This window comes from Serinus canaria, chromosome 3 (genome assembly GCF_022539315.1).
Source record: "Serinus canaria isolate serCan28SL12 chromosome 3, serCan2020, whole genome shotgun sequence".
NCBI lineage: Eukaryota > Metazoa > Chordata > Aves > Passeriformes > Fringillidae > Serinus > Serinus canaria.
In genome coordinates, this window is record NC_066316.1 from 30,271,149 (window position 1) to 30,298,205 (window position 27,057).

Below are 27,057 nucleotides of genomic sequence, written 5' to 3' on the forward strand. Positions count from 1 at the left end.
GCTTTAGCAGAAGTTACCTGCTGCTGGAGCAGAGTACTGTCAGGACTCTGCCAGAGAGAGGATGGGCTGCACGGGCGTGGATCAGCTGCTGAGGTCCTGTCTCAGCTCTTGCTCAGTCCCTAGCAATGCAGACCCTCCTTGACTTTGCTGGCTGGCTGTCACAGTCAGGTTTGTATGGGTAAGAGTAGGCTTCTATCACATCTCACACCTGGGGAAAAGATGGCACCAGGAAGAATATAATGTCATGTAAAAGGACCTCATTAGTCAGTTAGTCAAGTGATGGGACATGAGTGCCAGCTTCCAGAAGCCTCTAACTGTCCTTGCTCTTCCTCAAGATGGCTTATCAAATTATCTATGAAAAGCATACATTTTTGCCTCTGCAATATCATACCAATGATGCTTATAGATATTTTCCAATATTTTATTGAGAAAGTGTTTCTGACTGCAGTCTGGCCAAAATTTTTCATTACTATTTGTTTTCCTTCCGTGAATATGTAATGCAGCTATTCAGTGTTCTCAAATAATTCAGAAGATGGAAATAAAAATATTTGAATACCAGCATCAGACAAGCATTTCATAAATATGTTGCTGTAGTTACAGTTTTATTAATAAAATTAATTTGCAGACATACAGATTTCTATCTTATTAACATGCTTGCATATGAGTTTTTCTTGTACTACCTGAGTAGGAATACTAAACCCTGTGAGATCATGTGTTCTTTTGATATCTATGCTTTAAGATAGAATATAAATAGAGAAAATCTATAGCAGAAAATATGCAAGAATTAGAAGGCAAACTCTATCAAGAGAGCTACAAATACGTGTGATGTAAGACAGACAAGAGCTCAGTGGGATGCGATCAAAATCTATAAATATCTCTAAGGTGATATAAATGATGGATGACAACCATTTGGCTGCTAAAGACAGCTAGGGAAGACAGAATGTCTTGAAGCTAAAAAAGGGAGTTACAGGGGGAAAAAAAAGTCTGATTGTGAGAGCAGTTGGTAAAGCAAACTCTTCAAGGAAATGAGATGCCTTCCCCTTCACATGCCAAGCAGTTGGATTTGTCATAGTAGTGGAAATGTAGCCTGACAAAATGCAGGGTCAGAGGTACAAGACCCCTTCTTACCTTGATAAACTACAGAAAGCACTTACCAGGTTTTCCCATTAAGCTTTATAAAGCTGGGCATCAGGAAATAACGTGGCCCTGACACTCAGGTAAAAGATGGCTTTGAGTGTGCAGCATACTCAAGCTTTATGGCAGTGGGGCACCAAATTCAGTAGCCAATAGGCTGCCATTTAGGAGATACAGGCTTTAGAGCAGATTTAAGCACAAATCTTTGTCCTTTGAATTGGCATGGGGAGGGCTGTTTTCTAGAGTGCTCTGCAAGGAAACCAGCATTAATAGCCCTAATAAAGGCCAGTTACCATACTATGAGTGATTGCAGACAGCATGGAGGGTGTCCTCTAGATGGGATGGAAAATGATTTACAGTAAAATGGATGAAGCAGCAAAGGATGATAGATTATTGTTGTCTATGAGGATCTTACATCTGATCTGTGAGAGTATTTTTGAAGGCTTTCTTGATTTTCCCTTTTCAAAAACTTAATCAAAGGGGCTGACTTCCACCCTGGACCAAGGTCAGTCCATACATTCACCATAACAGGAGGCAACATAATGGTGTCCTCATTTTGTAAGATTTGGGTTTTCCAGAATATCTGCAAAGCTTCATTAGGTCTCATTTTTCTGTTGTTTTGAGTGTGTTCAGATAGGAGTTGGACTCAGTGATGCTGATGGGTCCCTTCCAACACAGCATATTCTGTGATTCTGTCCTTTCTGCCAGATAGTCTCCCCATGGAAATAAGTCAGTTCTCCAAGGAGACACTGCTTGAATAGCTGTAGCTACAGCTTCAGAGAGGCTAGGCCAGTACAGAGTGCTGGGCTCTGCTGGCAGGACGTGGGAGAAGGGAGGGCAGAGAGCCAAGAGTGGCCTGAGCATTTCTACAAGTAGCCAGCTTGTTTCTAGCAGCAAGAGCCTTTGCTGACTTTTGGAGTAAATGGGGTTGAAGCATTGCTTAAATCCTTAACAAAATAATCAGAGAGGACAGGTGGAAATACAGAAATGTGTGCAGGCCACCTTTTAATCTCAGCTTTGAAGCAAATCTTAAATGTGTAGTGGTTGTCCATCTCTGGTTTAAGGATTTCTGCAGCCTCCTTCCCATTTCATCACGAAGCTCTGAGTGTTTCTTTCCTTGGCATGGTGGAACCTCTGAAGAATGTGAGAATATGATATTTCCCTCTGCTAACTAGATCTTTTCTGAGGCCTAGGATCAGGCAGCAGTTTTTCTACAGCTTAATACTATCATGTTTCTCTTCACTAATTTGCTTGCCAAATACCTAAAGTATTTTGGACAGAATTCAGTCCTTTGTGCCTCTGTTTCTCTTTTGGGGCTATTCAAACTATGTTTCTTGCATTTGTCTTCCACACTGATGTAATAATTTTTCCCCTTTATAAGCTCTGAATATGGTTCACTGGTTTCCATCTCTGAAGCTTTCTGTGGAAGATGAGAGCAGCATTGCAGTTATTTTATGGACTGAAAACTCATCAGTCTGATCCAAGGCTGTGTGCTGAGCAGAGCAGACTGAAACACAGTGCAGAGCCTTTCCCACCCATCCATTCTGCTTCTAGAACTGAAAATTTCTCCCTAAAATGAGCTTTTCTGTTTCATGGGTGCTATTGAAATAAATTTGTTAATGTTTCTGTTCTGCTTAGAAAATGTGTGTTACTCTATAAGTGCTAATTAACAAGAGCAGTTAATTAACAGTTCCAGCTGACGGCTTAGGAGTGCTAAGTCAGCAAATGGTGTCAGCAAGTGGCCATGCTCTGCGTGCAGAAATGTTTAATGTCTCACCTGCACAGCTTGATCAGATGGGCAGTCCTTATTTCAGAAAAGTATTGCTAATTAGGCCTGTTTCTTCTTAATAGTCATTTTTTAAGTTACTATTTTCCTGAAAGATTTAAGCATGGATAAAGGGAATGAATTCCTGAAGCTAATCAAAACTAATAGCACAGCAAATAGTCCCTCAGAAACTATTAGGCTTGGAAAAGTTCTCCTTGGAGACCTCTTAAATTTAAAATTATACCATGTTCTTTTAAATAATATTAGCCTTTCTGCAGTGATTCTCATCCAGCTTGAGTTATTTGACATCAAAAAGGACAAATTAAAACAGATGCTTGGCATGAATAGACCTTATTTTTAGAAGGAAATATTACTGAAATGGAAACCTGTACATTTTCCAGCAGCACAGAAGTGCAGAACTCTCTCTCTCTCTGTGACACTTTCATTGGAATTAGTACTGTAGATGAAACTGTCAGGTTAAAATCTGTGTGCTGTCACTCCTCCTTTTTTCAGAAGAGAAGCAAATCCCACCTCTAGTCAGTTCCACTAGTGGTACCCTGAATTTTCAAATACATCACAATGTAGATACAATGTGCAAAGGGGCACAAAATTAATTCTCCTTTTACTCATCCCTCCCTTCCCAGAAAAGGAAAGAGACTATCACATCGCACTGTGTAATGAATCTGTTCTTCAATGCTTACTCTCCAAACAGACTATAGAAAAAGCTGTATATAATAGGAAAAAAAGCAGCTTTATAAAGCATATAAAACTCTCTTCCTCCTCCATGCTTTTTCACAAAGCCATTCAAAGTTCCCTAGGGCTGGTCAAAAGGAGCTTTAAATCATCCCATTGCCTAAATGCAGTGGCAGCCTCAGGTGTAGCTGTACAAGGTGTGACATTGTCCAGGTGTCTGCCCTGCCTTCTGCTGGACTTTTGCTGCGGCAGCTGGAGCAGCAGACTGGGGCTGAACCAGCAGCTCAGCTGCCCCAGTTCACACTCTGGTATCTCTGTTTCAGCTGCCAGGAAAGGTCACTTGGGGCAGTTGAAGACAAGGCAGATTAAAAGATCATTTAATTGTTTGGTCATTAAAGATGCACAAGGTCCTTTGTCCCCAGCACAGAGCAGTTTCCTTGCTGCTAGCTCGAGCACAGCCGGGCCAGAGCCCCATCCTTTCTCCTCAGGCTCGTATCACTGATCTTCCCATCTTCTCATGCTTCTTTCTGTCCTTTTCCTCACTCTCCTGCTTCTCTCTCACCTTTTCTTTTAGGCTGTTCATTTTCCAGACAAACAGCAAAGGCAGTTAAACTGTCTCCTCCCACCTCTTACCTTTTTCCAATCTCACAACTGTAGTGATGGAGAACTCCATGTGAGAAACACAGCCATTCCCCATTCTTCTCATGCACAGTCATTCAGGTTAATTTCTGTGCTGGAAAAGGCAATTTGTTTCAGCAGGGCTGGTTCACTGAAAGTAGATTAAGGAATGCTCACATCTACTGTTTCTCTGGCAGGGCTGTAAGGGCTGTAAGTCCCAGCTGGTGGGTGGTATCAAACAGCTGAAGGCTCCAACATCTGCTGATGGCATAACGAGGTCCAGAAGAAGAAATTTATCTACACAGTTGGAAGCATGCAAATACCTTCACAAAAAGGCAGCAAGCAAAGATATATACTGTCTATTTAGTTGCTGTGCCAAATTCAGCAAGGCTTTACCCACACAGAGTTTTATTGATACTCTCTTTTGTACTCATTAGTCTGCTCTGGCAAGCTTAAATCCATTGAAAACCCATTAGTAAAGGAGAATTAGATGATTTTTTCCATGCAGAAGACTTGTAGAAGGACTTGTAAAAACTGGACAGATGCATTAATTGGGATTTTGAAAATATTCTGTCCTGCTCCTTTCTTCCTTAATAGAGAAGGTGTACAGTATTGTCCTTGAAAGGAGCTTGACTCATTTTAAAATATCATGATGTTATTACCCTAAATCCCACTGAAGAAAGAAAATGCACCTTTTTCTTTCAGTTAGTCACACAAAGGATGTGATACTTAAAGAAGAAACAAATCCCCTGTCAGAACAAAGGACACTATTGACTGTGCTGAGCCCATTTTACTCTAAAATTCTCCATACACTGTTTGACACAGACGAGTTTCTGAGAAATCCCTGGGTGTCCAATGCACAGAAAAAAGTCTGTTTGCTTTATGGCTCAGTTTCTTTCTCTTCTGAAGGGCAATGGACAACCCTTGTGTGCCACAGCTCTTCTGGGCCAAGGTCCAGAAGAGCTCATGTTACATTTTCAGTTACTTATACATTATGGTGGCTGTTTGAGCTAGTCTTCTTCACCACACATCTAAAGAGAGGAATAGGAAAGTAGGATCATGGCATATTACTCAAATTCTCAGGACTAGTGGCTGAGATTTTCCCTTAATTCTGTAACAGAGAGTGTTTATAAGAACATTTTAGTTGAAATCAAATCAAAATGAGTTTCCTAAAAAAAATACATCATTGCTTGCACAGAAAGAGCTGCAGGAGGTTCATGGGGGTTCAGGTTCATGGAGGTTCATGTTCCCAGAGAGGAACAGAGAAGAGTCTGTATTCATGCAAAATGCAGTGTCTCAGAGGAGACAGGGACTGGGGTGGCAAATGCTCTTTTTACTGCAGGAAATTCTGGGTGGATTTAACAGCACACCAAAAAACTCTCTGGAAGTGTTGTAAATCACTGCACAGACTGCCCAAGGAAATGGTGAAGTCACCATCCCTGGAGGCATTTAAGAGACATGTAAATAAGGCCCTTCGGTTTTGTGATGGACTTGGCAATGCTGGGTTCATTGTTGGACTTGCTGATCTCAAGAGATCTTTTCCAACCCAAATGATTCTATGACTTTGTGAAAAGGAAGATCAGGAGAACCGAGTATGGCAGTGGAGCTGTGGGACATATTTATTTAATGGACTGCTGTGGCCATTGCAACATTCAGATAAAGAAACTGTGCATGCTGCAGCCAGTCTGAGCTGCAGAGGGATTTCTGGTGAAGTTGCATCAGACATTCCCTCTCCCTCTGTGGCAGCCAAGGGCCAAGTGTTAGTCACAGGCACACTGAGGAGAGGCACTGGCAGGGTGACAGTCTTGCGCTGTGGAGGAGAAAAATTGTTCTGGTCTGTCCAGTTAGACTGCCCAGGGACTGAGAGGAAGTTTGCAGGTCCCTTCACAACTCTGACAAGGATTTGTGGTGCAGTTTGTCCATGTAATCAGTGTATTGCAGGTTGCACACACATTAAAACAAAAAACATGCAAATTTAGTGGGACTGTCTTGCAATTTGTATTTACATTGCATACTGTGAATTAGAAGCATTAAATGTCATCTGCTGCTGTTGCCTCTACATCAGTAGCAGAGTGCTTTGGGTTATGTTGGTTTTAGTTTTGTCAATAGCTGAGACTATTTTTGGTTTGGATTTTTTTAGGCTATATATATGCATTTATAGTCCTGCATTATTAATAGTCACTTAAAATTTTCCACAGCTCTGGATATTTGCTTTCACAGGGAACTGCAACAGAAAAGGAATGTGGAATATATAGCTTGCTACAGCAGCACAGTGATAGTGGTCCTTCACACTGGTGGTAGTACTTGCCACAGTGGGTTCTGCTGGTTTGTAGAAGGCAAGCAGATGCTAACAGGGGCACTTGTGAGCTACTCCAGTAACTTGACAAGGGGTTTATCAGTGTAGCCAAGGAAGTGGCCCTGAGGATCTTCTTGTATGTAAGGCTGACTGGTTGCGTGGGACACATTCAGTCACTGTGGCTGTGCTCACGTGGAGCCAGTTGATCAGGGCTTCACTGGCTTCTTGATAATGTCTCAGCTAAACTGGGAGAACAACAGCAGAAATTTTTATTTCATTCCCTTATTCTTGAGGTTTTCCTTTATTTATTCAAATGTGGACAACAACCATTTACCTGCTTCAGCTCCCTGTTGCACTTTCATTTGTCACACTTCTATTAATTCAGAATCAAATCGCTGCTAATGGCTTCAGAGGAATACCTGAGCCATGGGCAATTACTGACCATCATTATCACTACACACACATACCAGTCATGATGACTGTGAAACCTCTGATTTGTATTCAGTTATGCATTATTATGGCTAATGCATAAGATTCTACTCATGTACTTGAATCTGTATCACCATAAATAAACATGAAAAATGCATATATTTTATAAAAAAGCAGGCAGGCATTTATCCTCATTAGCAAAAGAGGTTTTCAAAAAGCTGTTTTTTCCCTGCTAACATCATCATCTAAAATTTGTGCTCTCTGCCTAGCTCTTGGAGAGAACTAGCCACATTTAAGTTTGGAAGCCTTGAAATCCAAGGCAATAGTGGAAATTATTTTCTGAAAATGCCCCCCATTCCACTTTGGTAAACCTGTTATTCAAAAGTCCTGCTGTTGTTTTCTAGCAAGAAGAAATAGAGCCAAAATAGCGTCCTCCTAATGACTTTCTAGTAGAATGAGTCTTTCACATTTCCTGTGCAGTTACTTTTGAGATTCCGAAATGCAGAGAATTCCCTTAATTTTTTTTTATTCCATATTTATGATTTAAATCTGCAAAGTGAGAAACAAAGTCAGTGCTCTCAACTGGAAAAATGACTAAAGCTCTTTGCCTGACATGAGAAGTACAGTTACCAGAATCACTGAGGAGAAGTCAGTGCTGCTCTCCTGATAGCTGGCTTTCCATGCATGCTCTCCAAACACCAGTTGTCATGTTTTTCTAAGACCCGTTGCTACAGGTTTGCTACATACAAAACTAAAATTTTTGCATATCTTACTATATTTTCTAATAAAGCAAAAGATGCTGACTGCATAGAAGTGATCTAAGAAGCAGATTTATCTCCAATTTAGGAATGGGTAGAGAGTTTGGTTACATGGCCAAATACAATGTCTGGTCACTCTTGTTCACTACAACAGCTTGGCCCAAAGAGCCAAATGATTACCAATAGTTTCAGTTCAAATCTCCCCTGACAGTAAATGTCCATACATTTTCATTTCTGACAAATACATATGACAATTAATTTCTGTTAATTTATCAGCATATATACAAGCATATGCCAATATTAAGATTCTATCATTTTTTATGTCGAAGAGGTAATTTTAAAACTATGATTATTTTAAAACTCTCAATGTTGTTCGATTTCTAAATGACACATCTTGTAACTGCCATTATTTATGGGTAAACAGAGCTGTAGGCATCAAAAAGAGGGCCTACGCCTCCAGAATCTAAAGTAATTATTGCTCCATCTGCCTTTGGCAGGCAGTCAGCATGGCTGTCATTTGCACATGGTTTGAGCTGTCCTCTCATGGAATAATGATTAGTAGAATAATTTGGAATAGTAATTTGTTTAAACTGTAGGAATTGGTTGCTTTGTGCTTAGTGCTGCTAGCTGGTATTTGACGACGCTGTCCTTCATTTATTCCAGATAATTGATAAGAGCAAGAGAGACCCTTCTGAAGAAATTGAGATACTCTTGCGATATGGACAGCATCCAAACATCATTACTCTTAAAGATGTAAGTAGTCTTTGAGCACTTCAGCATTAAATGATTTTCACCTTCTAGTCAGGTTCACTTATCAGTCCATGTCTGGAAAATTCTTCACTTGAAGGTTTGAGCTAAAGCCAGACCCATTGAAATCAAGGGGAAAAAGATGACTTAACAAATTACTGGGTAGCGTTTGGAAAGACTGGTCAGAGGTTGTGCATTCTCCAGTTACTGTCTAACAAACCTTAAATAAAACCAAAGGGGCATAGTGCTGGAGAAGGAAAAAATGGCTTTGGGTTTGCAGCACTATTTAAAAGTGGGTCTTCCTAGCTGGGTGTTTTGGGGCACTGCTGAATACACACAGTGATGCTGCTGGGCAGGGGGATGATCCATCTCGAGCAGCAGCCATTCCTGTGCAGCCTGTGCTAACTGCTTTGCTGGGAAGAGGAGAGCTCACTGAGTCACTGGACTTTCCCCAGTAGTGTTTTAATACCAGGGACTATTTGCCTTCTACTCCACCAGCCATTAAGGTATTTTTCTTCAGCATTTCATGTGAAAAAATAATTTTTCACTATGCTTAAATGAAGTAATAGCCTTTGGTCAGAGGTGTTTAACTTTAGCTGCCTGAAGTCTCACCTAAGATTGTCCACACCATGTCAGATTCAGAGTTTACAGAACAAATCCTGCTCGTGTCAGCAGCCAGTACATTATGGTTTAGACCTTAGGGAAGTGTATGAGAATCTCCTAATCACATGCCCCCAGGAAAGTCTCACCTAATTCCTAAGTGATAAAGAATATCTCAAAATCTGTGCAAAATAAGTTTTTTATACTCCTTTCCAAAACTATTTAGCATTGATGACTATAACACTGCCTATTATTACAGTCCAGATAAAAGATAATGACATGAAAATGGTTGTCTCCAATTTAAATGATAAAATTTCTTTTACCAACTGCCATTGACATTGAATGTAAATATGTCTTTCAAGCTGATATCAACAATATATTCATCAGAATTGCAAATATAAACTAAATAATATCATTAGATGCAAGTGTTGGCCAACAGTATAAAACAGCTCTTTAGCTGATCATGAGTCAAAGGGAAATATTGATATTTGAAATGGCAAATGTTACCCTGTGGAAGTGGAAAGAGAGAGCACTACTGAGAAGAATGCTTGGGTAAGAGCCAGCAGACATTTGAAGCTGCGTGGAGTGGTGCTGTTTTTAACAGCTGAGCCTGCTCTGTTGACATGATGGAAAACCAGGAAAGCTACATTTCTGTGTGGACAAATCAGCAAGCTGCTACAGACACCAGAAAAAAGTGATGATTTAAGTCATTTTATAAATTTTTCTTTTTAGTTGTTGAGCGGAAGGAGCCCATTTCCCACACATTTGCTGATACTTTCTTCTTGCATCTTCACACACAAGCAGCCTTTAACCACTGTGGTTACCAAGTTGATGGGTCCAAGGCATGTATTTGTTGTGTTCCTGTTGCAGGTCTATGATGATGGGAAGTTTGTGTACCTGGTGATGGAGCTGATGCGGGGAGGCGAGCTGCTGGACCGCATCCTTCGGCAGAAGTGCTTCTCTGAGCGGGAGGCCAGCGCTGTGCTGTGCACCATCACCAGGACTGTGGACTACCTACACTCTCAGGGTGTAAGCCTTGCTTTCTTGGCTTAGCTGCATCAACCTTCTTTAAAATTCAACTTCCTGAAATAGCAAAGAGTTGTGATCTTGCTTCTCTGAAATGTAAATATTTTTTCCGTCCCGTCCCGTCTCCCCCCAAAATCCTACCTCCACATTTATAGTTACGTTTAGTTTGTGAAATAGGGTCACTGGATTTTTATCCATTTTCCACTGAACTGAAGCATGTCAAAGTAGCATTTTCTTTCCCACATTGCAGTGATTTTCAAGTTGGTGTACTTTCTTGAGATATCAGTTGATGACTTTTTATCACAGTCATTATTGCAGGATCTGAACTTTTAGCAACACTTCAGATAGGGTAGCTGAATCAGCAGACAGGTAGAAAATCAAATGCTCAGCTCTCCAAATGAAGTGACAGTTTGAGCAGCTGATGGGAAACACTTCTGACATGCTGTTAAAATCTGACTTTTAAAGTCTAAGCTCTTTATATACAACAGTTTGAAAATCTCTCCTTTTCTGCATTTTAGGGACAAGCAGTTTGGATAACTAGTCAAGTACTTACTGCTTTTCGTGTTTCATGGTTAAAACAAAGTGCATTTTGGCTTTGCCTTCTACGCTTTCATGGTAATTTTTCAGTCTTGCTATAACAAATAAAGGCTGTTTTCCTGCCACTGAAATTCAGCATGTCTGGTAAAACACACAGTCACATGAAATTGTGTTGAGTACATTTTGAAATTTAGAAAGAAATTAATCCCTCCTTTCAGGTGTGAGCCACTCACATGGACAACCACAAGAAGACCCTTACACACTTTCCTCCCATGATTTATTCTTCACCTTTCAGCTGAGTATTCAGGGCCATCAAGCTCCAGGAGATTCTGCCACCAAGATGTTTGTACAGCAGCCCACTTTGGCCACCCTCTGGAAGATGTCTCCCCTTAGAGCAGCAGCTCCATCTCAATACACCAGCAGAGGCTGTCAAACATTTTGTCTCTCATTTTAACAGACTTTCTTTTTTTTTCCCCTTCATTTGTCCAAGGTTTTTAAGTAACTTTTTTTCCAAAACTGAAATATTTTCAGCATGAGCTCTTGACCTGCCTCAACCAGCAGACCAGAAACGGCAGCCAAGCCCCAGTGCTCCCTGACCTCCTCTTCTCACTTGTTTCTCACTGTTCTTTCTTAAGGTCGTGCACCGAGATCTCAAGCCAAGTAATATCCTCTACATGGATGAGTCAGGAAACCCAGACTCTATCAGGATCTGTGACTTTGGGTTTGCCAAGCAGCTCAGAGCGGAGAATGGGCTGCTCATGACTCCCTGCTACACAGCCAACTTTGTCGCTCCTGAGGTAGGATCACATTTCAAAGCCTGCAGTAGTAACTGTGGCCTAGGAAGCAGTCCTTCCTCCCCTGCTGCCTTTATGAGAGGAGCAAGGCAGAAACCAGGCTACTGGTTTCTTGCACAGCCTCTATTGCCATAACTTTCCTATTCCTGCTCCTGTCACAGCACTTGTTTTTCTCCTGAAAGAAGCTGGTGTCTGTCTTGGACTGGTGCACACAATGCTTTGGCTCATTACTGGGATAAATATCTTTTTTTCTCTAGCTGCTTCTGATCAGACTGCTTTTCTTCTAGTACACTGCATCAGAACAGGATTAAGACTCAAGAGGGAAATCTTGATGTCAGCTTGCCCAGAGATGTTGTGGAGTCTCCTTCACTGGAGATATCCAAAAGCTATCTGGACACAAGCTTGAGTGTTCTAGGGGACCCTGCTTGAGCAGGGAGTTTGAACTATATGATCCTTCCAACTTTAACTATTCCAGGAGTCTGTGATAAAACTGAAGAAAAAAAAAAATCCTTGCCCAAAATCCTTACTATGCTGAAACCAGTGAGAGCTTTCTTGTTGACTTCACTGAGCTAAAGAAACATCTCTCCTCTTGGCCTTTCCTAGTACAAATTCACCCCTGTTCTAGGGGATGTGGGAAATGCTTTCTCATTTTTACAGACAGGAAAGTGGAGGAAGACCAAAGAGCTTGTCCCAAGCACAAGGAGAGGTGGCTCTGCATCACTGCAAGTGCTGTTCCTTTCATGCAGCCCTAGGGGAGTGGGTGAGGGTCAGATGTCTGTTTCATGGCTTGGGCTCTTTGCTGTATGAGATGTTCATATCTGCCTCCTCACAATAAAGGAGCAAGAAGTTAATTTCTTGGGTAATTACCCATTTCTTGGAGGAATGAAAATCAAAAATTTTAGTACTTGCAATACACTGCTTCACATGTGTGTCTTCCTTTGCTTGTTTTGGTCCTTTTAAGAAAAACAAAAAACTACTGTCTTTCAATACTTCATCTGTTCTCTACTATCAAATACCAGTGTCTCTCAGTTGGTATCATCTAGCAGTCTTTTTTCTCCCTAAGTTTTCTCCTGCTGCCATGCACTCTTCATCTGTGACTGGGAAGAAAAAAATAGGATGATCTTTCTGTACAGGATCCTTTCATGATACCAAAAGTTACAGGAATCATAGCCTTCCAGAATAATAATTTGTTTTATAGAGACCATTATAGAGACCATTGCCAGGGCAATATAAATTCAAAACAGATTTTCTTCAGGAAAAAAAAAAAACAAACAACTTCCATTGCCAAGATAGATTGGTTTAGGGTTTTTATTGAGGTTTGGTAAGGCTTCCATTTTAGAAATGGGAATGAGCTGTTTAAAATTATCAAAGTAGATTGAAAAAGTTGTGTGGCACCACAGCCATTCAATTTCTAAACCACAAAAAAAAAAAAAAAAAAGATGTTTTCAAGATTTGAAGCACTCAGATTTCCTCCAAGGTACAAGATGCTTAAAATAGGTGTAGCTATTTTTCATGATGGGCTCTTTTCTTTTCATTATCAGACTCTTCTGATTTGAACTGAAAGCAGAAATCACACTCCCGGACATTCGGGATGAGTAAGACAGGTCCTGTTAATGCAGGAGACATTGGAGATTAATTGAAACATTACCAGAACTGGCAGAGAGCTTACATAAAGCCTTAAGTGCTTTTATGTTTTTCCTGTGATATAATGCTGCCCTCCAGCCTAGATTTGACTTTCAGGTTCCCTGTCTGAGGCCGGCTGCAATATCTGCCATGTGCCCATGAAAAAAATTAAGGAGGCAGAAAATCAGCTGAGCTGGTGACAAAGAGGGTGGTGACCGAAGAAGGAGGACATGTTTGCCCACTTGGATCTCCTTTATTTTGGAAAGAGTTAATTTGGGGTTTAGGTGATAGCAAGAACAAAGATGAAGGCTATCTGAAAGAGGCACGCTGCCACCTAGTGAGAGTCGTGCTGCATGCGAGGAGGAAAGAGCCAGGCTGTTGTACTGCTGATGCAGTAGGGTGCTTCTGGATAAAGTAAAAATATTTTATTCTGCAGGTTTCCTACAGAATTTGTGAAGACCTACTGCTTTGTGATTTGAAATTGTGAGGTTCTTTATTTGCTTTTGTACCCATTTGAATCCCTGCTTGTTACAACTGAGAAAAACTCTATTTGAAACACTGTTAACTCAGTAAGTCAAAGACTACAGAAATAGGAGAGGTTGGACAGTTATCTGAGCCGTTCTCCAAACTGGATGAACCCAGGGTATCATTATCTCCAGGATACCCATTATCCCCACAATGTTCTGCTATGGTGTGGCACTAAGAACCAGTTTCTGCTTCTATTTCAGATCCCACTAAGTTCTGGAAGTCAGCTAATCATTTTGGGGCTTGTGTAACCACTTGCTTATTAACCCTCTCCACTAAGTAGCATCACTGCCCCGTTTTTCTGTCACTTACCTTGGACTTGATTTTCCTTGGCTATTGGAGGAAAACAGAGAAGTGAAATTGTAACTGTTCATAACACAACAAGAACAATTACAGCAAAAGATAAATGTTGGGTATTCAGTCTCACAGGTGAAGCAAGAAACAGCTGAGTTTGTCAAATAGCAAAGAAGTTTTTTCTCATAAAAACTAACATTAATAAGGGGGGAATGAATGCAGGAACTAAAGGAATAGAAATAAATAAATCAGCCAGAAAGCCTGCATCTTATGTGCAGAAGAGAGAGGCAGAAGCACGATTTTACCAGCTTTGTCAACAGGAGGAACTGTGGCTTTTTCTCTGGTTTTGTTGCTGTGGGAGTTCTTTTTGGCTTGTTGGTTGTTTTTTTTTTTTTCAGGTAGCAAATGTTCACTCAGCAGCATACCTGGCAGATGGTTGCTTTGCCACTCATCATTTATAAAATCTGTCGAGGCAACATTTTCTCAAACTGTTTTTCTTAGGAGAATTTGGTCTTTTCTGTGATAGACTTCAGATACTTAAATGGCTCCTGGGTAATAAGGCTGCAGGTCAGAGAAAGACTTACTGAATTTGTACATTCCTTTTACATGTGCTTTGTGAAAAGATGAATCCACTGGTCCATCCAAAGAGAACAAAACTCTTTATGTGTCAGAACTGAATAAACAGAGGGTAGTTTGCTTTTATGGGAAGATATGGGGGTGGTCCTTGAGCTTAGGTGGTGACTTCACTTTCACTTGGACCTGCCCTGAGTCAACAGGCATTTCTTCTAGTGTGCACTAACACAAATGAAATCTGGACTGTACCCTTACTGCTACACTTGGCATCCTGTATCAGGATTGAACCTTCTGGTCAGATCTCTGCTGACTACCATGGGTCTTGTCTGCCCCATGGGAAAAGGGGTCAAGTTTTAGCCTGCTATTAACTCCAGTCTAAATGTGCCCACTTTTCTTTATACAGAACTAAGAGAAGCCTTTTAGCATGCATCTTCATTCGTCTGACATTATATATGCTTCAGTGTGCACCCATTTGCTGTATCAAATCCAAACTGAGCTCAGCTGGAATACTTATCATTGCCATTTAGCTCTGTGAGGCACCCACAGGGTTGTTTGGTAACTTTTATGTTAGGAGGATATGTTTTGAAGTATTAATGAGCTTTTTTTTTAATGAAACATTTTAAAGCAGTGAAATACTGTTCTGCTGTGGTGTGTGTTGGATGGTCAGAGGAGCTCCCAGACTCCTCAGCTCCAACAAACTGCACTCATCTCTCACACTGTGAAGGGGAAAGATGTGCTGAGTTTAACCAGCTCATTTCAGCCTGGGCTTTGCCTTGCTCCATAGCACTACTGGACATCTTGATCCCAAGGCAGCCACCTGTTCAAGGCAGATAAGCACCTAAGCCTTGGGAATGTCAGCAAACACAACCACTAATCAGTGCATTTTGTAGATCAGAAGCTAAAAATTCAGGAATGCAGGTGGCCCTGTTTTCATCTCTCTCTTTCCTTCCCTCAGGTCCTTAAACGCCAAGGGTATGATGCAGCCTGTGACATCTGGAGCTTGGGGATCCTGCTCTACACCATGTTGGCAGGGTGAGTGATGAGTTTCCCCTAGAGCAGCAGTCTCCAGTGGGCTCAGCACTGATTAAGCCTGATAGGAGTCACAGAAAGGGATTCTGGCCTCCTTGAGAGGTGTGTTCAGTAGTAGAAAACAGGAAAATAGATGTCAAGATTTAAAATTAGAATAAGTTTTTTCTGGAATGTATAAATATCTTTGACTCTTGACAAATTGTTTAGGTTTTTAACAGGTTTCACTCATGACTTAAGCAGTGGGAAAGTTCTCCATTAGGAGAGGTGCACAGGAGGATGAAGAGCTTCATCATGTTCACCTCATCCATGGAAGAATGTTCATTCATTCTATTGATACATGTATTCTCTTCAGCTTCATTGGTCTTCATTTGTTATTGTTATTGAAGTGTCTTAGCACCTTTAAAAGCTAAAAAAAATTCCCACCAAACATAGTTTTCAGATGCTGTTTGAAAAAGAGGATTCAGAAAGTAAACGAAGAGATCAGCAAGAATAGCAACAGGCAGCAGAAACTTTTGAGAGGTACTTGGCAAAAATACCCCTTCCAATGTGTTGGCTAAAACAAAATATTAACACAAGAAAATCCAGGGAAGGACACAGATTGAAAAAAGCAGTGAAGGATAGGAATAAGATGTGCTGGGATGATTGGGAAACAAAGTGTGCAAACCCAATCTAGAGTTACCAGGCTTTGAATTTCATTTCTCAGACTATGGTATGTGCACATTTATCACACCTAGGCACAGCTTGCAGCTTTTCAGTGACCTCTCTAAACTGTTTAATCTGCTTCATGATCATTCAGCTGTGACAAGAAGACTGGATTAATTCCTAGGTTTTATACAGAAAACAAAGATTTGGACTCCTACTTTCTGTTATTCTGTTATTTGTGGATTTTAGAAAAGATGCCAGGGGTCTCCATCTCATCTTTTATTCTTGACTACACATGTGTTCAAGGTCAGCTGAAATATATCAAGACTTTGTGGGGAAGTCTCCCAGTCCACTGGATCTCCAAGAACCTATTTCTATTTGGCTAATGCCCATGGCTGCTACACAGCTGGAATCAGTAAAATCAAATTAACACATTACCCACAGTTACATTTTTTTGGTTGATTATATTCAAAATGCTTCTTCACTGAATATGAAGAAAAAAAATCCAAATATATTTGAATCAGAAACACAAATAGCACAACTTAGGGATATTCAGTTTACTGACAGATGCCAGTAACTTGCATCTCTCTTTTTCTGCACACCAGAGAAAAGAATAGTAACACAATCAGGTAAGAAATGCTTTTATAGGTTCCACCACTGCATTTATGAGTGGTCTTGTTCTTCCCCACTAGAGGAGATTAGTAGGAACTGACAAGTATTTCCACCCAGGATTTCTTTCTCCTCCTATAATCACTATGAGGTGAGAGGGCTCACACAGCCAGGACTGGAGCCCCGGCCAGGGATGATGTTAATGGAGCTACTGATAGACCTCAGGGTTTGTTTGCCACTCCATAACTCTAACTGCAGCCCCTCTGATAGCTATAGATTGGAATAACATCACCTATCTCTTTGGGCTGAACTGCTGTGAAGACTGAAGTGTTTTTGAAAATGAGAAATTACTGCATGAGGAATTGAATTTGCTACCAGAAGCCAGATGGGATGGGAAGCTGTGGCCAAACCAACTGTTTAACAATCTAAAAACTATTCTGGCAAGTTTGAAGAAAAGACAGATTGAATGAAAAATATAAAAATCCAAAATACCTACTTCTTCTAGACCTACAGAGCTGTTCAAGATTGCAGAGTGAAATTTGGCCTGGTAGATATTAGTCAGCTGCAAAATCCTTCTCTCTTGTCACTTTCTGAAGACAAAAAGTGTACCCTCTGCATGTGACACTGATTTTGTCACAAGCTGGGTGCTTGTTACAAGTCATTTCTGACTGGCTGGACGAGGAAATAACCTATTGCTGGGAATTTCTTTTTCCCAACTGACTTGCACATTATGGTTAACAAAGCATTGCAAAATGGATTAGAAAGCTCTTTTTTCTTTTCCTTTTTTTCTGTTTCAGATTGTATTTCTTCTGCTTTATAATTTTTGTCCTTTCTTGCTGTTACCAAGGTACTGGTATTGGCAATAAAGGTGTTGGCAATAAAGCAGAGTTAAATCAAGAGGTGAACATTGGACTATTTTTATGAAGAGTATTTAACTCCTAAAAGAATCTAAAAAAAAAAAAAAATTAATTCAGGAATCTGTCTTTTCCTCTACAGATCAATATGAGGAACCACTAGCCTATATAGTTTGAGTGAAAATGAAGCAGCTGTATCAGTGGTACATTCTGGAACTAAACTCCTGTTGTAATCATTGGCAGTTAATACCAGAACCTAGAAATCATGTACTTGCAAATTACATTGTTTTTTTCTCTCTCACTCTCCTTTTTTTTTAATTTCCCCCCCCCCTCCCCCCCCATAGATTCACTCCTTTTGCAAATGGACCAGATGACACCCCAGAGGAGATTCTGGCCAGGATCGGCAGTGGCAAATATGCTCTTACAGGAGGAAACTGGGATTCAGTATCTGATACTGCAAAGGTCAGTGAACCCTTTCCTTTCCCAGATTTTCTCTCAAGATTTAAATACCACAGAACTCTTTTTTTTGGTGCAACTTCCCTTCTAAAAGAAGTGTAGGTTTGTCCATGCCACTGATGTATAGTTTATGCATGAACCACCTTTTTGCTTCTCAGTTAACCAGGAGCAGGCAGTTTTAACTCCTGTACAGATCACAGTTTAGGCTGCCCATCTGTCACAAAGCAAGGAAAACCCTGAAGGAAAAACTCCCCTGGTGCTGAGATCTCTAGGCATGAAGCTGTGCACTAGTCTGTGAGACAGGTAAATGGGCAGGAAACTTGCAAGCTTCCAGTCGCCCAGCATTAATCAGAAGCTTTGACAGGCTTTAAAGATTCTTGCAAGAGATTTCATTTTTAGAAACTGTTAGTAACCAATGGAAAAACATTCCACCACAAAACTGCAGGCAATCCTAGTGAAATATTAATCTTGCTATCGGCACCTACGAGCCTCACAGTGTTTTTTTTTTATCAGCTGCCCTGTTTTGAAATTAAAATGTTTAGATGTTGCAGAACTAACCTAATTGAACTTCAGTTACCTGAGTGTTGAGTTTCTCTTCTAAGTTTCTCCTGTAAGCATGCCTTGAGGTCAGTGAGGAGATGCCTCCAGATGGCATCCTCTCTCTAGGTGTTAATCACTCCTACAAGGTCACCAGTAATTAACAGTTATTCAATAAGATTAATGCCCTCCACATCATGTTTTGACTGGATTATTAGCTGAAGGTTGAACATTACTCTTGAAAATTTTGAAGATAAGACCTGATACTTAAAGAACATAAAGCCTGTCTAAAGTGCATCACTCTCTCCATTGGACATGCTAATGATGACACTGCCAACAGAAAGATCTTAGTAAAACCTGCACAGCCATTAATTACTTTCTCCCTTGTACTGCTTTCTTCCTTTTCAACCCAGGACATTGTGTCTAAGATGCTTCATGTAGACCCTCATCAGCGCCTCACAGCAGTCCAAGTCCTGAGACACCCATGGATAGTGAACAGGGAGTACCTGTCTCAAAACCAACTCAGCAGACAGGATGTTCACCTGGTTAAGGTACCTCCTACACCCTTCCCTCATCCTTGCTTGCAGAATGAGCTGTCATTTGTGTAAATATTCTGAAAAGTGATAGAGGAGTTGGGAAGATTATTTGCCACAGAGGCTAAGTTTAATATGGCACTGTATTAACTGTATTTTTGACTGTCACCTGCTCAGTATTTTTGACTTTAGGCTGCATTGTTACAACCTGGTGGCACATACTGCTCTTCACCATTTTGAATCTCAGACAACTCTAGCTGTCTGCCAGCCTGAATGGTATCATTTCATGGAAATTATGTGTGTGTGACAGTTTTTTAGGATACTGAATAGGGGAAGGGAAAAGCATCAAAGCAATAATTTCAGCTCAGAGTTTTCTCTTTCTCTGTTTCACAGGGTGCAATGGCAGCCACTTACTTTGCTTTAAACCGCGCACCTCAGGCACCAAGGCTGGAGCCCGTATTGTCCTCCAACCTGGCTCAGCGGCGAGGCATGAAAAGACTTACCTCTACCAGATTGTAGCAGTACCCCCAAAAGGCCTCCTTGGAATCCCTCAGTTTATTCTTTGAGAAATTCATCTTTACTTGGCTAGCAGAACCTTTTTGGACAACCTGCACATGAAATTGCCAGAACTAGCAGAAGCCCACGTAAGGCAAAGTTCTCATTTGCTACATCTTTTCTTTGACATTCCAGCCAGGGTCCTGAGTTTAACAACTTCACAAAGATGTGCCAGTTTTGCCAGTAGCTCTGTTTCTTTACAGAGATAAAGCCAAATAAAATAGGCGAGCTCCTATCCTTTCCACCCTAGAAAAACTATTTTTGAGTCTGTAAGATGTTCCATGGGAACAGTTTTCATTTGTTTCTCAAGAAAAGCACTTTTTGCTACAAAGAATGCAGTTGGGTTAGAATGCTGTTCCAGCATGCATCATGATGAAGTGACTTGGCACGAGTAGACATCCACTGATCTCCACTCACCCCAGGAAGAGTGAAGGCTCCAGAGACACATGAGTAATACCTTACTTGAAACAAGTGCTTAACAACATGAGGTAGAGAGAGCTGGTGGTGGTGGAAATACCTTCTGTTCTTGAAGAATCTTTTGCACTTTGCCCCTGCCTTCTCTGGAATGAAGCTAGCACCTCTCAAGGAGAGTGTGCCACCAGCTCTGACTTGCTCAGAAGTCTCAGAGAGCAAGAAACCTCTGAGAATCTCAGTCTTCTGAGGAAAAGAATGGGTCTTATGAGACTGTGGGGAGGCATTCATGTAGAGCAGTGTGAGTAGGAGGAGCCTGTGGATCAGGCAGGAGAAAAGTGTCTGATCTTGGCCGGCAAACAGGTCTGGGAGGATGAGGTGAGGGAGCTGGGGGAACTGAACAAAGGCAGGGAAAGATGTGAATGGCTTTGAGGACAGCAAGAAAAATAATGCAAAGGCAACTAGTGTCCAAGTGGCTGGGGGCACACTGTGACTCCCTCTCAAAGCAGGGGACAGTCCCCCTTCAGTGACTGGTGCAGAAGACAGTGGGTGGCTGGGCTGCCCAGTGGGTCGAGGCAGCCATCCACCCTCCCACACCATCACCCAGTCTGCTCACCGAGAGCCGTTCTGGCAGCCCAGAGTGCCACGCTGGAGCAAGAGAGGCCATTCCCAGTCCTTGTTCCCTGCCCTCCCCTGGCTGATCACCCAAATCTGCCTCCATCACCCAACATGTCATGTCCCTGCCTGGGTGTTCTGCTCTAGCAGAGCTAAACTCCCCATGCCGTGTGTGTGCAGAGAGTACCCACTTCTGAAGAGTTCAGCCAACTCTGTTACAAGCTTTAATAATAATAAATTATGAGGAGAAATGGGAGGATGCTCTGCTTTTATATTTATATGAATATATACATGTGTATTTATATACATATAAAACAAAAATTCTGTGCCCTAATACCTGGATTTTCCAGGTCCAGGGAAAGGAAACTTTTGTTGAAATGGTCTATGAAAAATGGACTTTTTTCTCATTCCCTGGTTTCAAAGAAAGCAAGCAAGGTTTGTGGTGCCAGATGTGAACTATTTTTTTATTCCTTTTCTTACCCATCTTGGCTTATTGGTGGTCACAAGCTGACCAAGATTCTTCTTTGTACTGCTTTTGTTAATTTTTATTTTCTGAGTGAATTTTGTCACCTCAGATGCTTCGTGGGAAAAGCTACTGTGCTGTGTTGGCTTTTTTCTGTTGTGACAGGGGAGGGAAAAAAAAAGGAAAAATGTGAACATGGAGCTTCATATGCTAGACATGGTAATTTTTGCTTGCTGGGTAGTTTGTGCATCTTGGTGCTGAACTGGAATTACCAGATCACTGCCTCAGATTGTCCAAGGGGTTTCATTTGTTATAGTAATATTCTTCCTAAAACTATCTCTGCTTCAATGTTGACTGAAGTTTGTTTGTTTGCATTAGTCTATTTTTAAATTTAAATTTATTCTTAATAATTTAAACTGATATTTAATGTTCAAGTTTATGTGCTGTGCACAGAGGATCGCTGCAAAGCAGCTCTCCCTGAAGCCCTTCTCTTTTCTAAAATAAACAATTCTGTGAAACTTCACACAGAGGCTGAGTTGGCTGGGACTGATGAGTGCAAATGCACAGGTGGGTGTCTGTGCTTGTGTACCCAGCAGCCCACATTCTCTCCTCTGGCTAAGCTATGCTCAGTGTCAGCTTCTTGCTGCCTTTAGAATTTTCTGCTCATTAGAAGTTAAGGCTCACACGTTTCTGCTGGCAGCACACTGTGAGGATATCCACTGGCAGGGATATCCTGGCTGGTGCAGAACAGCTCTGGCCAGGCCTTGTTTCCCTTGAAGTGACTTCTGTCCTGGAAGAAGCCAAGGTGGGCATAAAGATGCAAAGGGCAACCTGGAGGGAGGGCTGGATTTTCTGGGGTCCCCGCTGATATATGCTGTTTCAACAAAACGTATTTTATGCTCAGAGTAATTGTAATGTATTGTATATGGGCAGAAAGATTGCTGGAAATGTTGTGTACAGTTTTTGTCTCCCTCTGAGATTTCCTGGTCATCTCGCATTTCTTCAGTTTGCTTTCCCTCACAACCACTGGAAAAAGTCTCATTCCTTCTAGATATACCCAGTCTTAATTCTTTGAGCTTTTTTTTTTTTGACTGAATCTTACTGTAGGCCGAGCTAACAGGATGTTGCTCTTCCCAAAGTTTAAGGGTTTTAATCTCTTCCTGACTTTCCTCTCTCTAACCCACCAACTATTAACATAGAGACACATACAGACTCACACATCTAAATGCTCATTAATTACTTTACAAGCCTGTAAATAATTTTAAGCCCATACCTATAGTGGGCTTTGTTTATTAAGTTTTTGTTGCCAGTGCATCCAGATGCGTGCACATATGTGTCTGTATGTAAACAGATGCACAAAAGGCTGCTGTCCCAGCTTGTCCAAATAAAGGTAGAAGTGTAGTCAGAAGTGGATCTGATACTCAGACATTTTTGTCTGCAGTGCTCTTTGAAATCTGTCATTGATAATGGTGATGATTACTCTGGGTGTAGAAATGAAGGCTGTGCCCATCCATGGAAGAAACTTCTCCATCCAGCCTCCCCTCTGTCCCAGATGTGCCTCCCCCTGCACTTCCAAGGGCAGATCAGTCTCCCCTCTGCAGTCCTGCCATGGGACATGATTTTCTGAGGCTTTTCTGACCTGTTCCAGTCAAGTGAACCCAATTCAACCTTTTCCACTGTGAGTCTTGCTGATCCAGCTCACTTGGACTGAAATACAACAGCCTCCATCAGCAAATCCAAGGGAGGCAGAAAGGGAGGAATATGTCATTGGCAGTCATTATTTCAGACTGATGGCACCCACTGGTTCCCCTGGCCCAGCTGGATCCAGGAGAGGATGCTAGGCTGTGGCTTCATTACTGCAATGGCTGCTTGTACACCAGCATCTCCTTTCTAGACTCCTGGCCATGGTATAGCTCAGCAATAAGCACTTTCTTTTTTTTTTTTTTTTCCTGGGAGAAAGCTGAAAAAGATTTAGCCTCTTTCTTTCTCACTCTCTCTCTTTATAACCTTAAGAGACTTTACTAGTTGTTATGTTTAACTCCTGAAAGTCTAAAAATCTCTTGGAATTAGAACATACCATCTTGCAAGTTTTTAGTCCATGAAGTGACCTAGTGCCTTAGGCTATTACAAATATTATAGTTACATTTTTAACCATCGAGCTGTACAATGCAATGAGTGTCCAAGGCATGCCCCAGTGTACCTGTCACAGACATAGTCAGCTCATCTGGAGGCCCACTTCAAAATCCATCACAGAATGGTCCAGGTTCAAAGGGACCTCTGGAGCCCATCTAGTCCAACCATCCTGCTAAAGAAGGTTCACTTAGAGCAAGTTGCACAGGACCATCTCCATAGGGTTTTGTTGTTCAGTCCATGAGAGAAGTGTCTGCCCAGCAAGGAGGAGGCATATCCCCACATTCTGCAGAACTCCAGGACTCTGAAGAAGCCAAATGGCCCCGATGAAGAATATCATGGGAAGTGTTACCACAGCTCCTACACACAGCTTGTCTATATGGCAGAGGTGTGGAGATGCTGCTCAAAGGGAGATCTGACCTCTCCTCCAGCCCCTCATGAATTTTCACTTATTTAAAATCCATTTAACATTTTCTAAGCAAGTTTTAACAGCAGAGAGCATTTATAAAACCTGTTTCAGCAAATGACAAGTGACACTCACAGACATGTTGTTATAAATCTCTACATTTGAAACAGAAGTCTACCTGAGAATAGGTTTTGTTTCCTCAAGAAAAAAAATCTTCTTTGGCTCCCTGAGAGCCCAGGGTGTTGGGGATAGCCCAAGAACAGAGAGCTGAGTGAAGCACGTCATGTGTGACATCATGCCATGCATCACATGTCAGGTGCCTCTAACAAGGTACAGATTATGTGTTCCTGTACTTCATCTAACCCTGGATGTAATACTGGGCTCTCTTTTCAGCCAGACCCTTTCATCTCTCTCCAACAACTTGTACCCAGCTCTGATACCTCTGAATACATCCAAACCTCAGTCAAGTGTGCGATTGCTGTGTGTCTGTGATACAAATTTTGACAGGGCTTGGCTCATCCCCTAAACCCTGGATGGCACAAAGGTTTCTTATGCTGCTGGTCTACTGAACTTACACCAGCAAGTGCTGACACTAAAAATGGCAGGCAGTCACTTTCTCTTACTTCAGCTGCTCATCTGTCATTTCACACCTCCCTTAGCCAGGTCACCACGGGGCAAAGCAAATGTTTGTGCATCAGAACAAATGGCTGGGGACAGCAGGAAGGCAACAGCACCAGTTTAGCCAACAGGGTTGTCAACACATTGGAATAGCTACAAGTTCAGTGTCACCTCTGTTCCCTCTGTTGCTGCATTAGGCTGAGCAGAGCCCAGGTGTGGCTCAGAGTCAGGGCTATAAATGATGTGATGTTTGTACAGCAGCAAGTTCCCAGTGCCAAGCCCTGTGCACAGAGAGGGAGGACAAGTCCAGGCTTCTGAAAACTGGCCACAAGTTCATACAAACTCCCTGTAACCAGAAGGTGTAGGGCCACAGATGGCATGCCATGGAGAAATAATATTTACTGTATGTATTTTTGTCACTACCTTAATAAAAGGGAGAGGAAAACCCCCAGGGTTTGTTTTTAAATCATCTATTTTTGCAGAGGAAATTCTTGCTTTTTGGGCATGCTACAGCTTTCTCGATCCCTAGAAGGAGTAAGGCAGTCAAACACAGAAGATACAGCAGATTACTATAGCAGAAAATATATTGAAGCTTTCACTGGAAAATTATTTTCAGGTGTTTTGAAGCTATCTCTTAGGATGTGTGTATCAGAAATGCCAAAGCAAATATTTAGAAGCAAAGTTCCCTTGTTGAACATCCAGAGATGACACCTTTAAGCAAGAGCCACGTGAGCTCCACATTCACATATCTGAATCCTAAAAGACAGGCAAGCAGCACAACCCTTCAGATTTTCCTTACACTAAAATGTTAATAAGATGCTTTAGTATAACATATTAAAAAAGAAAAAAAGTAATATGTGCAAGCCCATTTTTCTTTTCCTCTTTTGAAGTATACCTAATTTTCCTTTAGAAGTGTATATTCTTACCTCCCAGCTGACCCTGATCCTGAAACTTTGTGTTGCCTGAAAACACTGCAGCTAAGCTGCTTCTGGTACCTCATGTCCTCTGTGAACACAGTCCCACACTCCTTTCTCTGTGTCTGTCCACAGCAGACACACCCAATTGTACACCCTCTCTTATTCTGAAAGTTAGCAAAACCATGAGAATTTAAACTCAGAGGATAAAATGAAGTTAAAAGGAAGGTTCTCAGTGTGTACAGAACTAAAACTCTTATTCAGGTGAAGGATGGATTGAAGCCTGTGCAGAACAAAAATGTTACAGAGTAAAGTTACAGTAATTCTTATAGCCAAATTTTATCTAAACTCTCTTCGTAGATTTTTGTAACACAGACCTTGCATTTCCAAGTGCAACTGGGTGACAACACGTCTGTCAGCCAGCATCTCATCATGCATGTCATCACAAGGCTTACACATGAAAGTATTTTGCAGCCCAAAGTTTAAAGTCCAAAATTAAGATTTTGGCCCTTTTTGTCATCTTGTATTGTGTAAACCACGATGTTCAGTGTTGAACTCTTCGACCACTACTTCTTGCTTTGGTATACATAATTACAGAGTCAACTTGTGCTCCATTATGTCTCCTAAATGGATGTTAAGGACATATTTCTCAAAGATGCTTTAGCCTGAAGGGAAATGAGGAAAATGCATGCCCTCTTTGATGAAGGTGAGTTTTGAAAGGAGAGGCTTCATTCACTTGAAGTGCAGAAAATGAAAAACAGTTGCTAAAAGATTGTTTCTGTTTTTCTACTCAGAGTCAAATCTTGCTGCCTTCATTCCTGTGTCAATTCCTTAATCCATATGCACCTTCGGTGACTCTGGTGGGAGAGCTCAGAGTCAAGTCCTCTTTCCTGTTGCAGTAGTGGAGTCTGGCCATTAGGTGATGATGTGCGTAAGGAGTTTACTTGGGTAGTACTAAATTGAATTTACATAGTAAAATATGAACCATGATCTAGCACTTTGTTTACAGGCTCCATATTCATGTTTACAAAATGATGATTTCTGAGGCTCATGCTTTTTATGTTTCCTGTATGAAAAGGGCAGCCAGTGTACAGATATTTGTTATGTTTACCAGCGTTTCTGAATAGATTTTTTTTATAGTACATGGTTTTATGAAGTGTAATATTTTTATAGCAGAATGACGATCTTTGGACTTTCTATATTGTTACCTACAATTGTTTGCAAACAAGCTCTTTGCTCCTTTTTTTTCTCTGCACTGTATCCCATGTTGCTGCTGCTAATGTTGCTGGCCTCAGCTGCTGCTGCCCCACTGTGACGTGGGCTGATGGTATTGTGAAACTGTGCAAACTAACTTCAAAGAGCTGTGATTGTGCTGAAGGGCTGGCTGCATGCTGGGTTCCTCCTGGCAGGAGGGATGGGGAGCTGAACCCTACCAAGGCAAGAGTTTACTGTGGATGGTCCCCGAGGAGAAGCCTCAGTGCTCACCTTTGTCTGTATTCTGCCATTTTGGTTTGGCATGCCCATCCTTTCCTTTCTTTATAAAGAAATAAAAAGAGAAACAAAAAGGATTCTGCTTGTGTTTGCATAATTCCTTTCCAGTCCCCGGGCACTGGCCACATCTGAATGCCATGTGTTGGTCACAGTAAAAGTACACAGTTACTTGTTCAAATTATACCTGGAACTGTTACCTCTGTGCAGCCTGAATACTCAAACCTCTGTTTTGGGAAGCAAGAAGTAAGCCTTTAATGCCCATCATTCACATCGTTCACCCACTAGACAAATTTAGGATTTCAGTGCCAGACAAATTAGTGCTTTCACACAAGTTGCCTCAGCATGAATTTCCCTTGCCCCCTTGAGATCTTCCAAGGTGCCA

At 41.4% G+C, this 27,057-nt stretch overlaps 1 protein-coding gene across 1 annotated transcript in view; it reads left to right on the forward strand.

Annotated features, from left to right (window-relative positions):
• The window catches only part of RPS6KA2 (ribosomal protein S6 kinase A2), a 161,100-nt gene extending 134,348 nt beyond the window's left edge, over positions 1-26,752 (forward strand). Inside the window, exons 15-21 of the mRNA XM_009091505.4 lie at positions 8,357-8,446; positions 9,911-10,069; positions 11,239-11,400; positions 15,368-15,444; positions 17,891-18,008; positions 18,953-19,090; positions 19,466-26,752. Of these exons, the coding sequence (XP_009089753.1) occupies positions 8,357-8,446; positions 9,911-10,069; positions 11,239-11,400; positions 15,368-15,444; positions 17,891-18,008; positions 18,953-19,090; positions 19,466-19,591 (870 nt within the window). The 3' untranslated portion in view covers positions 19,592-26,752. The remainder of the gene's footprint in view (positions 1-8,356; positions 8,447-9,910; positions 10,070-11,238; positions 11,401-15,367; positions 15,445-17,890; positions 18,009-18,952; positions 19,091-19,465) is intronic.
• The last annotated feature ends 305 nt before the right edge of the window (positions 26,753-27,057 follow it).